The 12,053-nt window shown below is 45.5% G+C and overlaps 1 protein-coding gene across 3 annotated transcripts in view; it reads right to left on the reverse strand.

Annotated features, from left to right (window-relative positions):
* Window positions 1-5,425: 5,425 nt before the first annotated feature.
* DRP2 (dystrophin related protein 2) overlaps window positions 5,426-12,053 on the reverse strand; it is a 697,048-nt gene continuing 690,420 nt past the window's right edge. For 2 of the 3 annotated variants that reach the window (XM_068248074.1, XM_068248073.1), the window contains one exon: window positions 5,426-5,815. In XM_068248074.1, the coding sequence (XP_068104175.1) occupies window positions 5,772-5,815 (44 nt within the window). In that variant the 3' untranslated portion in view covers window positions 5,426-5,771. The remainder of the gene's footprint in view (window positions 5,816-12,053) is intronic. The other variant, XM_068248072.1, reaches the window with a different exon arrangement.

The raw sequence follows: 12,053 nt of genomic DNA on the forward strand, positions 1-12,053 counted from the left end.
TCTGTCCACAATGAAGCAACGACCTTATTATCTTTGGTGTGCCACCCCCCGAGACACTCATATAGCCGGCGGTCATTGCTTCATTGTGATACGCAAGCCCCTTCACCGTGGCAAGGTAATGATCACGAAGGGGAATGGGCACATGTACATACCTTTTGTTTTGTTGTTGCAGCCACAGTGCAGCCAGAAAAATTAGGCAGGCATGTACATGCACCAGAAAAATTATTATAGCAGCCGCTGCTAGCAGCGGCCTTAAAAATTCAGGAATCTGCCTGGAGTCCTGGACCCTGTCGGTGGTGGCGGAGAAGGCAGTTAAGCGGCCTGCGGACAGATATGCTGTGTGGGGAGCGACTTAGTCTTGGGGCAGGCAGTCACACGGCGTGCAGGCAGAGATGCTGTGTGTGGGGAGCGACTTAGTCTTGGGGCAGGCGGTCACACGGCGTGCAGGCAGAGATGCTGTGTGTGGGGACTGACTTAGTCTTCGGGCAGGCCTGAGCGTGCTTTGCAGACCAGGCAACCGTGGTCAGATGGACCCTTGACCCAACGCTGTGTGCCAGAGATGTCACCACTTGCCTTTCAACATCACGGTACAGTTTAGGTATCGCCTTTTTTAGGAAAGAATTGCGGCCTGGTATCTTCCACTGCGGTGTGTGGCTTTGCTTTTGTGTGCTGCTTTTCCTCAGGTGGTCATCCCATTGCAGTTTGTGCATTGTAATCATGTGCCTTCGTAAGGTAGTTGTCACTACGCGGGTCTTGGTCTTTCCACAGCTCAATTTTGGGTGGCAAAGAGTACAGATGGCATTGCTCTCATCTGAGGCAGACACAAAAAATGTCCACACCGCTGAGCCCTGGGGTGATGGCACTTTGGTGGTGGCGGCCGACTGAATGATAAGTGGGGTGCCAGAATCAGAGCAGGAGGAGGAAGATATGTCACGCTTCCATGTGGAAGCTGAGAAAGATGAGGTTTTCTGTGTTAAATAGTCAACTTCAACCTGACAATATTGGGCGCACGTGCCTTCTTCTGAACACTGTACTTTGGTTGAGGGCCGCACGAAATCACGACAGTGCGACCTCGAACAGACCTGCCAGGTGGCCTGCCTCTGACTTTTACTTTGTCCATATTTGGGGGGTTGAAGTGAAAGGTATGCACTGACTTGACTAATACAATGTGCAGTCACACAGGTGCAGTTAACAGGTATGCATGGAGTGGTATATCACACTGCATGCAATCACGTAGGTAGGTGGGTGCACTGAACAGGTAGGTATATGCAGTGATGCGGAGGGTGCACTGAACACAACAGGTAGGTATATGCAGTAATGGGTATTACAATGTGCACCTGTCACACACACAGGTAGTCACTGAATGTGCTGGGCCTGGCAGTGGCACACAGTATGAATTATCAAGGGTGTCTATGGAACACAAGTGTCAGTGGGACACACAGAAAAAAGAATAGATCACAAGAACAATATTAGCTCTCAAAAGAGCTGTTGTGAGGTGCTATTTTAGCAATAAGAATCAGCAAGGAGCAAGCTAACAAACCTTGTAATTAATGTGGTTATAGGCGCTACTCCAAACTGAAAATACTGAACAAACAATGTAACAAAAGGACATGGGTCGCCACACAGTGGGATGGGAACAACCTCCCTAAACAAATGGAACAAAGTCTGTGCAGGCGCTCAACATGGATATAATTCAAAGTCCCAGTCTATGTTCAATTGAGAAAACACGATATCACACGTTCATAGATCAATCTCCATCCGGTACTCTCACCAGATCAGTAGGCTGACTCAATCACAAATCAGCAAAGACAGCTTAGCAACAAACTCCCAAGATCTTCTACCGCTCTTAGCATCTGTGGATTAAAGAGAACCCGAGGTGGCCTTGTATTACGTAAGTGGGGCACAGAGGCTGGTTGGGCACACTAACACCAGCCTCTGTTGCCCCATCGTGTGTGTCAAAGACCCCCCTGCTCGCCGCTATACCCCCGCAGAGCTGGCGACACGCAGCGTGTCGCCAGCACAATGTTTACTCTAGCGCTGTCTGTCAGCGCCGCTCCGCCGCCTCCTCTGCATCGCCGCTACCCGCCCTCGTCCCTTCCCTCCCGCTGATTGGAGGGAAGGGACGAGGGCGGGTAGCGGCGATGCGGAGGAGGTGTGGGAGCGGCACTGACAGACAGCGATAGAGTAAACATTGTGCTGGCGACGCGCTGCGTGTCGCCAGCACTGCGGGGAGTTTAGCGGCGAGCAGGGGGGTCTTTGACACACACGATGGGGCAACAGAGGCTGGTGTTAGTGTGCCCAACCAGCCTCTGTGCCCCACTTACGTAATACAAGGCCACCTCGGGTTCTCTTTAAGCATAATATGCAGACATAGCGTAATACTGCTGGATTGCAAATTATTGTGACAGTTCACCCCGTGTTAAGGTGATCAGGTGATCCACTGCGTGTTCCCACCACCAACACTGTAATGGCTAACCGCTCACCAGATTCCAATGCTGACCCCTTGTATGCATAGCTGATCGATACAAGGGGTCAGCATTGGAATCTGGTGAGCGGTTAGCCATTACAGTGTTGGTGGTGGGAACACGCAGTGGATCACCTGATCACCTTAACACGGGGTGAACTGTCACAATAATTTGCAATCCAGCAGTATTACGCTATGTCTGCATATTATGCTTAATCCACAGATGCTAAGAGCGGTAGAAGATCTTGGGAGTTTGTTGCTAAGCTGTCTTTGCTGATTTGTGATTGAGTCAGCCTACTGATCTGGTGAGAGTACCGGGTGGAGATTGATCTATGAACGTGTGATATCGTGTTTTCTCAATTGAACATAGACTGGGACTTTGAATTATATCCATGTTGAGCGCCTGCACAGACTTTGTTCCAAGCTAACAAACCTACAAGAGCCTAACTATTCTTTCCCCATGAGAGTCTGCAGCAGCAGCAGCAGTCCCTTCTCTATTTACTGCAGGCACACAAGTGAGTAAAATGGCCGGCGATGCCTGCCTTTTATAAGGGGGGTAGTGGCTCCAGGAGGGAGTGTAGCCTGATTGGCTACAATGTGCTTGCTGACTGTGATGTAGAAGGTCAAAGTTGACCCTAATGGTGCATTATGGGGGCGAACTGAACTTCCGGAAAAGTTCGCGTTCGCTGGCAAACACGAACCACCAAAGTTTGCTGGGAACCGTTTGCCGGCGAACCGTTCAGGCCATCTCTATTGACAATACACAATTAAATGACTTTCTTATTCAAATGGTGAAGTCTGCTCTCATTCATTTTTTTGATATTCAATATATGATCGAACGTGCACATCGGCTTTCTAAACCACTGCTGGGACTGGCTGCACATGTCATGTAACAGGCTTATGGATGCCTTTGACTAATCGAATAAGTCCCGCATAGACTTTTGTCAGTAGCACCTTGGTGCGTTCTCTACTGCTTGTATACACACACACGCTGTGCTAGGATCAGCCGATCCAGTATTGTGAGTGAATGTGAGGAGAGTTTGGTATGTGTGGTTCCACGGGGTACTCCTTGGTGTTTGATGCCCCACGTCGTGTTTTTAGGGATTAAATTTTTAGGGGGATGGGGGTTACGCCTATTTTCTACTAATAAACAACCGCCACTCCATGAACTGTATGCCAAAAAATAGTTTGTTTTGGATTACAGAAGGGGGAACGGTGGCAGAACACCGTGGCTGTGACCAGGGATGCAACAGAAATGAGTGAGTAAGAGTGCTGGGCTTATATAGCCAGCCTCTCAATTAGTGTCAGGTGCAGTACCGCCTTCGACCACTGCATAAAAGGGCAGCAGAGGCAAGTGCGCCTAGCAACAGAGGTCGCCAGCTCCTGGAAGCATGTAAGGCTGACGTCCTCCACCATGCAGGGAAGGAGATGAAGGAGCTCCGTGGGACCCAGCGGCTGGAGTGAAACGAACAATCGTTACACTCTGCTGCCATTGCAGGAGAGCCAGCACAGGAACGAGGCGAGGTAAGCACGAGCAATCGTGACAACTACTCATTCATGAAGGGAGTGAGAATTCCCTCACACTGCATCTGTTAAACCTGTGTGTGAGAGAAAGCTCTCACTGCCTGTCTCTGACTGAGCTATCTGCAGAGAGCAGAGGAAATGTAACTTGTTTTTAATTGTATGTGAAACCTGACACCCATTTTCATATGCAGTCTGACATGGAAAGAACAATGTAATATTGCATCAAACCTTTGCAAATGAAACATTCAAACTGAACTAAAATGTACACACAATGGATGTATGAGTAGACCTGAAACGCCGCATTCTAGCGGGAGAACGAGGTTTTATTACCCCCCAAATCTCCAGGGCAAAATGTGGGCAGCGCTTCCTGGTAGAGGCAGAGCTTAGTGCTGTAGGTCTCCCTCTACTGGAGTCAATCTCCGCTGATCGCTGCCTCTTCCCACCCCTCTCAGTCTTCTTTCACAGAGAGGGGCTGGGAGAGGCAGAGATCCACGCACAGATTGACTTCAGTAGAGGCAGAGCTGCAGCGCTAAGCTCTGCCTCCCTGGGCAGCAAAATCCACGACTTTGAAAGTCATGGATGTTTGCCCTGGGGTTTGGGGGGTATAAAGCCAAACAGGAATGCAGCGTTTCAGGTCTACTCATACTGCTTAAGATAAATAGAAAGTAAAAAGATGATTTTATAATAGCTTCAGAGTCTTTAAAGCTTTTGCCTATGATATTTAACATGAAAAGTAGGAACCTGTTTACATAGCCACTTTGACATTATTTGTAAATTGTCATTGTAGAACACTTGGTTTGATAATGTTCCTTTAAGTGTAGTTGGCTAACCTGTTTAACCAGTTATGTCACAAGGTGGGTGCAGGCCTCACCTAGGTAGTGCTGACACCCAAGCTGGGCAGAGCTGGCTGAGATTTCAACTTCTGGCCATAATTAAGGAAGGAATATGGGGAGGTGGGCCCAACTTCTTTTTCTCCCTCCCTCTCATAGGGTTTCTCTCTTGTGCTCCCCCAGCACTCAACAGAGTAGCACAGTGGTGGGTTTTCAGATGGTTCTCTTTGAGCACTGTATTTCCCATCTGCCCTTTGCTGTAGCCACCCACAGTCTGGTTTTTTTCTGCATACCCTGTGCAGGTGTAATTTTTGTTAAATTTTTTATAAATGCTACATTGACTTTCTATAGATTCAAATTAGAAGACAGTTATTGATGGAGACAGACAAGAAACTTGTAAGAATCAAATATTTAGTATGTGTCATCTGCTCAGCTGAACATAATTAAAAAGCTTTGCTTCACAGTTTATGGTAAATTTGTATTGAGTATAAATAAATTCGGTGTAAATGTAAGACATGTAGTATGGTTTTTATGTTCTTTAAAGCTTATTGGACTTACACCTGCAAAACATGTTTTGTATCATTAGTAACCAAAACTAAAGATTGACAATTTCATTATAAGACAAAATACTTTAAAAGTTGAAATAGACAAACAGTTAATAGGGCATAGGCCTTTTTACATATAGCCTTATTTTACAATCTGACATAATTTTCTGAGTAAACATTGTAAAACAATAATACAAATAAAAGTACTACTTAAAAGATAGATAGTATACAATTGCATTCTTCTACTTTCTTTAGCTTGAATTTGCAGAAATATCATTTTTCATTCATCACTTCCACTCGCAATAGTACAATCCAACTTTCTTTAGCTTGAATTTGCAGAAATATCATTTTTCATTCATCACTTCCACTTGCAATAGTACAATCCATAAAAATCGAGGGTGCCCAATGTCACAATGGCAATGTATGAGTCTTCAGTTGGTAAACGTCATCATCTGGAGAATAAACAGACAATAATTCAAACAAAATTCATTAAAGCGGACCCAAACCAAACATTTTAATTCAAAATATTTAGTTGCACTATTCTGACACACACAAAGAAAATAAACACTCCTTCAAGCCTATGAGCATTTCAGTGCATGCTTTTTACCCTTCTCTTTTCATAACTAGGATTATACAGGTGGCAGCCATTACTTCTGAGCTTAGTAGGAGGTTTTAGATCATAGGTGTGTTTGTCATCCGCTACCCTCCCTCACAGGGGCGTTGTCTATGTGAAACCTCACACAAGCTAAGATCACCTCCCCTGTGACATCATCAGTAGCAGGCTGTGTTTTGTTTTTTATCTCCTCCACCAGTCTGCTGGAATCTGTCCCGGCAATATATAAGGAAGGGAGGGGTTCCTCCAATAATAAATGTAAAATATATTTTCCATATGTCTCCATGGCAGCACGATAGGGTTAAGTCCCGCCCACTTCACCCCATAGGACCAAATATGAATAAATTAACTCCCTAGAGCGTCCCTCCCCAGTCTTTTTGTCCTCGTTAATCACCTCACCCCTGGACCGGTGCTACAGAAGTTCTACTCCGGAATTCCTGCTTCCTACTATGCCAGCAGGTTGAGCCTCTCCTGCTGAGGTTCCCTGCCAGCAACTAAATGGCGCTGGCTGGCGAAATTACACCATTTCTGGCCATGGTGGGAGGTTAGTGTGGGCTGCAATGCGCCCTATATGCTATAATGTTGAATAATGCTGCGCAATGCGTGGCAGTGGCTGACTCCATACCTGTAATTGGGTTACTGTAATCGCGTTTCCCCTGCTGTACTGTGCACGCTTCGGCGTGCGTTCCACCGAAGATCCGCTTCCCCTTCCGGTGACGTCATGCGACGTTACTTCCGCCGCCGCCGACTCCAGCGCTGATTAGTTACTGGGCGGCAGGCTGTCTGGGGAGGCGGATCGATTCCTCTCCTAAGCTCCTCATTGGTTAGTGGAGCGGGGGAGGGATATTTAAAGGATTGCCTGTCACTTTTTCGCTGGCTTTTGATCAGAGCGCAGCGCTGACGGTGGTGGACAGTACTTCCTTTCTGGTAAGAGAGAGTCTGCAGGGGGACTGATGGAATCATGTGTATTATGGTTGAGCAAACTAATAGTATGCTCTATATGTTTTGCGGCAGGATTGCTGTACCATGGAGTCTTTGCCTGATAGTGACCAGTTAACTGGCCTGAGGTAGGAAGCAGGTAGTAAGTGGCCGTCTTTCTTTTCCTTTTTCTTACAAAAAGAGTGCTTACTAATAGGCTGTTCTTTATATTACAGCCTAATCCAGCAGCAAGTGCGAGGACTAGACCAGACGGATCCTTACAGGGGTCAGTCTGAGACAGATTCTCCCAGGAGGAATTCTACCCCAAGGAGAAGATCACCATCTAGATCCCGTTCTCGCTCTCGCTCTCGCTCCAGTAGGCGTTCTTCTTTAAGAAGAGGACAAGAGACTGGATCGCCTAAGAAATCACCTTCACCTTCTAGGAAGAAATGCTGGGCCTGTGGCAATAGAGTCATGACTGGCAAGCTAGTATGCAGGGCATGCTTTGAATCTATGGCCAGAGAACCTGATCGTTCAATGGACATTTCCCATATGATAAAGCAGGCGGTTCAGGAATCCATGAACCAATATATATCTACATTACCTTCTCATTTAAGTACTCAAAACATGGATACAGGGGCCACCTTACCCGCTAGTGTTGAAACAGAACCTGACCAACCCCCGGTGGGATTTGACTTTAGTTTGGTGCAACCATATATTAAATCTGTAAGAGACGCCATGGATTGGCAGGATGAGGAAGCCCCAAGTACTTCTGCAAGAACGCAAAAGGAATATTATACGCATCTTAATAAGAGTGTTAAAACGTTCCCGTTTATAGATAACATTAATGACATCATTTTAGAAGAATGGAAAAAAGTTGATAAAAAGCCTTCCCTAGCTAATAAATTAAACAAACTTTATCCGCTAGAGGAAGATAAAACGGCCATACTGGACGAAGCCCCTAAAGTAGATGCATCCATCATGTCCTTAGCCAGACATGTAACATTACCCCGTGAGAACTCTGTGTCATTCACTGATCCTTTAGAAAGAAAAATAGATTCAGAACTTAAAAAGTCTTATTTATCCTCGGGAGGCGCCTGCAAGCCAGCAGTCGCCCTCACTGCAGTGGCTGAAGCCTTGAGAGGTTGGACTCAAAATATTGAGGATGCCCTGAGAGCTGACACGGATAAGGAGATAATCATTGCAGCCTTAGATGATTTCAAGCTTACTGCCGATTTTATCGGTGAAGCAGCAGTCGATGTTCTCAGATGTTCCTCCAGATCAATGCTCCATTCTGTAGTCTCCAAGAGAGCCCTTTGGCTTAAACACTGGTCTGCTGACCAAGTATCAAGGCAGGACTGGTGCAAAATTCCTTATGACGGAAAAAATCTATTTGGTCAGGAATTAGATACCGCCATCAAAAGGATTACGGGGGGACGTTCGGGAATGATTCCCCAAGACCGCAAGGATAGGAAGCCTAACTTTACACAAAGACCTACGTACCGGCAAAATAGATTTAGATCCACCTCAGGTTATAGACCAGCAGGAGGCTTTAGACGTAATTGGCAGAGCTCACAAACTACTCTACAGAGACTCAATAAACAGAAGAAGACCAGCCAGGTTGCCAACCAGCAAAAGTCTTTTTGATGGTCAGACCGCCCAGACATTGCCAGTGGGTGGCAGACTTCAAGCCTATGCAGATGTCTGGGCGGAAGCCATCAAGGATCCTTGGGTGGTACAGACGATAAGGATAGGTCATCGGTGGACGTTCACGTCAACACCACCACAGAGATTCAAAGCCACAAGGATTCCGGCCTCTCAGGAGAAAAGAAAAATCTTGATGGATTACATTCAGGAACTTTTAAACAAGAATGCAATTATACAGGTTCCTCGGAAGGAAAGAGGCAGAGGGGTCTACTCACCTCTGTTCCTAGTAAAAAAGAAATCTGGAGACTTACGTCCAGTGATGGACTTAAGAAGGTTGAACAGACATATCAATCTAAAAAGATACAAGATGGAGACTTTACAGACTATCACAAACGTATTCATGAAGAACGATTGGGCCCTCTCTATAGACCTAGAGGATGCCTATCTTCACATCTTAATTCATCATCATTACCAGAAGTTCCTCAGATTTGCGGTAGGCAACCGCCACTTCCAATTCCGCTGCCTCCCATTCGGCATCTGTACCGCCCCGAGAACTTTTTCAAAGATCCTGTTATCATTAGTGGAACTGCTGAGATTGAAAGGACTAAGATTGTTCCACTACCTGGACGATTTACTACTGTTAAGTCAGGACAGACATCAATTACTGCTTCAAAGACAAATGCTAATTCATCAACTGGAAATCTTCGGATGGAAGATCAACACCAAAAAGAGTCAGCTAACACCATCAACACAAATAATGTTTTTAGGGGCTCAATTCCAGACGCAAGCAAATACCATAAGCCTTCCGCCAGAGAAACAGGAAAAACTCATTCTAAAGGTACGCAATATGATCTGTTTGTCAACAACCACAGCAACTCGATGTTTAAGTCTCCTCGGGACAATGACCTCGACAATCCCAATGGTCAGATGGGCACAGTGGAACTGCAGGGAGTGGCAGACAGGATTTCTAAATCAGTGGCATACCAAGAAATTATCACAAGACATATTGATAACACACCGAATGAGGAACAGTCTGCTATGGTGGACAGACAGGGCAAATCTCTCTACTCCATTACTAATCTGCCAGCCTTCTCCGGTCATAGTGACCACAGATGCCAGTCAGACAGGCTGGGGAGGGCACCTATTGAAACAGGTTGTACAGGGAACCTGGGGAGAGAAGGATACATCTCTTCCTGCGAACATTTTAGAAATAAGGGCGGCTTATTTAACTCTTCAGAAATTCAAACCTTTTCTCGAAAGGAAGAGAGTATTGTTACGCATGGACAACCGTACAGCAGTGGCGTACGTCTCCAAACAGGGCGGAACGAGATCAATGAGCCTTCTACAGGAAGTGGCCCCAATATTCAACCTAGCACAGAACTATCTCCTAAGCCTGTCGGCAATTTACATTCCGGGGCCAGAGAACACGGAAGCAGACTACCTCAGCAGAAATCGTTTAGACAACAACGAGTGGTCCCTAAACGACAACATATTTCAAATGATCTGCAACCAGATAACTACACCAGAGATAGATCTGATGGCGACATCGAGAAACACAAAATGCAAAACCTTTATGTCAAGATGGCAGGCCAGAAATGCAGTAGCGACGGACGCGCTATTGGCGGATTGGAACTTCAAGGTGGGGTATGTGTTTCCCCCAATCCCGTTAATCCATCGCCTACTATTGAGGCTACTGAGGGAATCGGTCACTCTGATAGCAGTAATCCCCTTCTGGCCAAGGAGGCCTTGGTTCCCACTGCTGTGGCAACTCAGCTCACAGGAACCTCTGAAACTACCACAATGCTACAACCTTCTACATCAAGGTCCAATTCTTCATCCAAGCCCAGGCAGACTGGAACTAGCAGCGTGGACTTTGAAAGGCAGAAACTTGAAACCCTAGGCTTCTCAGAGTCAGTTATACAGACTATTCTAAAGGCCCGTAAGCCTTCTACTAGACTATCTTACCACAACATCTGGTGTAAATTTATAACTTTTATGAGTCAATTGCAACTCGATCCACTAAAACCACAGATTAAAGAGATATTACAATTTCTACAGACAGGACTGGACAAAGGATTGGGGTACCACACCTTAAAAGTCCAGATATCAGCCTTATCCGCACTCACAGACTATAGATGGGCCCTACACCCCTTGGTGATACAGTTTATTCGAGGAGTTATGAAGCAGAAGCCTCCTACAAGGACAGTTTTCCCTAAATGGGATTTACCCCTTGTACTGGAGGTCCTGTCAGGCCCGCCATTTACACCGCTAGCGGAGTGTGATCTGATTCATCTATCCTACAAGGCTGTATTTCTTGTGGCAATCTCATCAGCCAGGCGAGTATCTGAACTCCAGGCCTTGGGGGCACAGGAACCATCGTTAACATTCTTTCCTGACAGAGTGGTCCTTAGGCCAATTCAGCACTTCATTCCTAAAGTGGCCTCCCTGTATCATTTTAACCAGGACTGGACCCTACCTACATTCTGGAAGGAAGATAACGCAATCCCACATCCATTAGATGTAGGAACTATCTTGAAAGAATACATTTCAAGAACAGCTACCTTCAGAAAGTCAGAAAGACTGTTTATAATAGCGTCAGGTTACAGGAAAGGTCTCTCAGCATCATCCAGAACAATAGCAAACTGGTTGGTCAAAACCATTCAGGAAGCCTATAAATTACGTGACTTAGTACCCCCAGAACAGATCTGTGCCCACTCGACTAGAGGCATGGCTGCCTCTTGGGCAGCATTTACTAAAGTATCTCCAGAGAAAATTTGCCAGGCTGCGAATTGGAGCTCTTTAAACACGTTCATGAGACACTACAGGGTAGATCCAGCAGGGAATTCCTCTGTACAATTTGGAACTAATGTATTGAATGTAAATACTGTAAATTTGGTGTGAAACTCATTAAAAACTTCTGAACTGCACCTCATCCCTCCCGATGTATTATTGACTAGTTAGTTCCCTATCGTGCTGCCATGGAGACATATGGAATAAGGAAAATTGGATACTTACCTGTCGGTAATTTTCCTTTCCAGATGTATCCATGGCAGCACGAGGCTCCCACCCCTAGATTCGGTGATTCCGAGTCAAAAGACTGGGGAGGGACGCTCTAGGGAGTTAATTTATTCATATTTGGTCCTATGGGGTGAAGTGGGCGGGACTTAACCCTATCGTGCTGCCATGGATACATCTGGAAAGGAAAATTACCGACAGGTAAGTATCCAATTTTCCTTAATATTTGTCAGCATGCAGCTGAAAAAAGGCTGCTATTTTTTATTATAAGTTAGAAAATAGATTTTATTTATGAAATCTTGTATTTTTAATTTGGGTCCTCTTTAAGGCATACCTGAACTTGCTAGTGACACAATGAGATTAATACGTTTTTAGTAGGATAGATAACATCAAGCAAAGCAAAAAATAGGTTTTGAAAAGATACACATGAAGCAGAGCTGTGAAAATAAAATTACAATTAATGATTTATATGACCAATTAAACTTAAATAACAATAC

The sequence above is a fragment of the Hyperolius riggenbachi genome, chromosome 8, assembly GCF_040937935.1.
Source record: "Hyperolius riggenbachi isolate aHypRig1 chromosome 8, aHypRig1.pri, whole genome shotgun sequence".
Classification (NCBI taxonomy): domain Eukaryota; kingdom Metazoa; phylum Chordata; class Amphibia; order Anura; family Hyperoliidae; genus Hyperolius; species Hyperolius riggenbachi.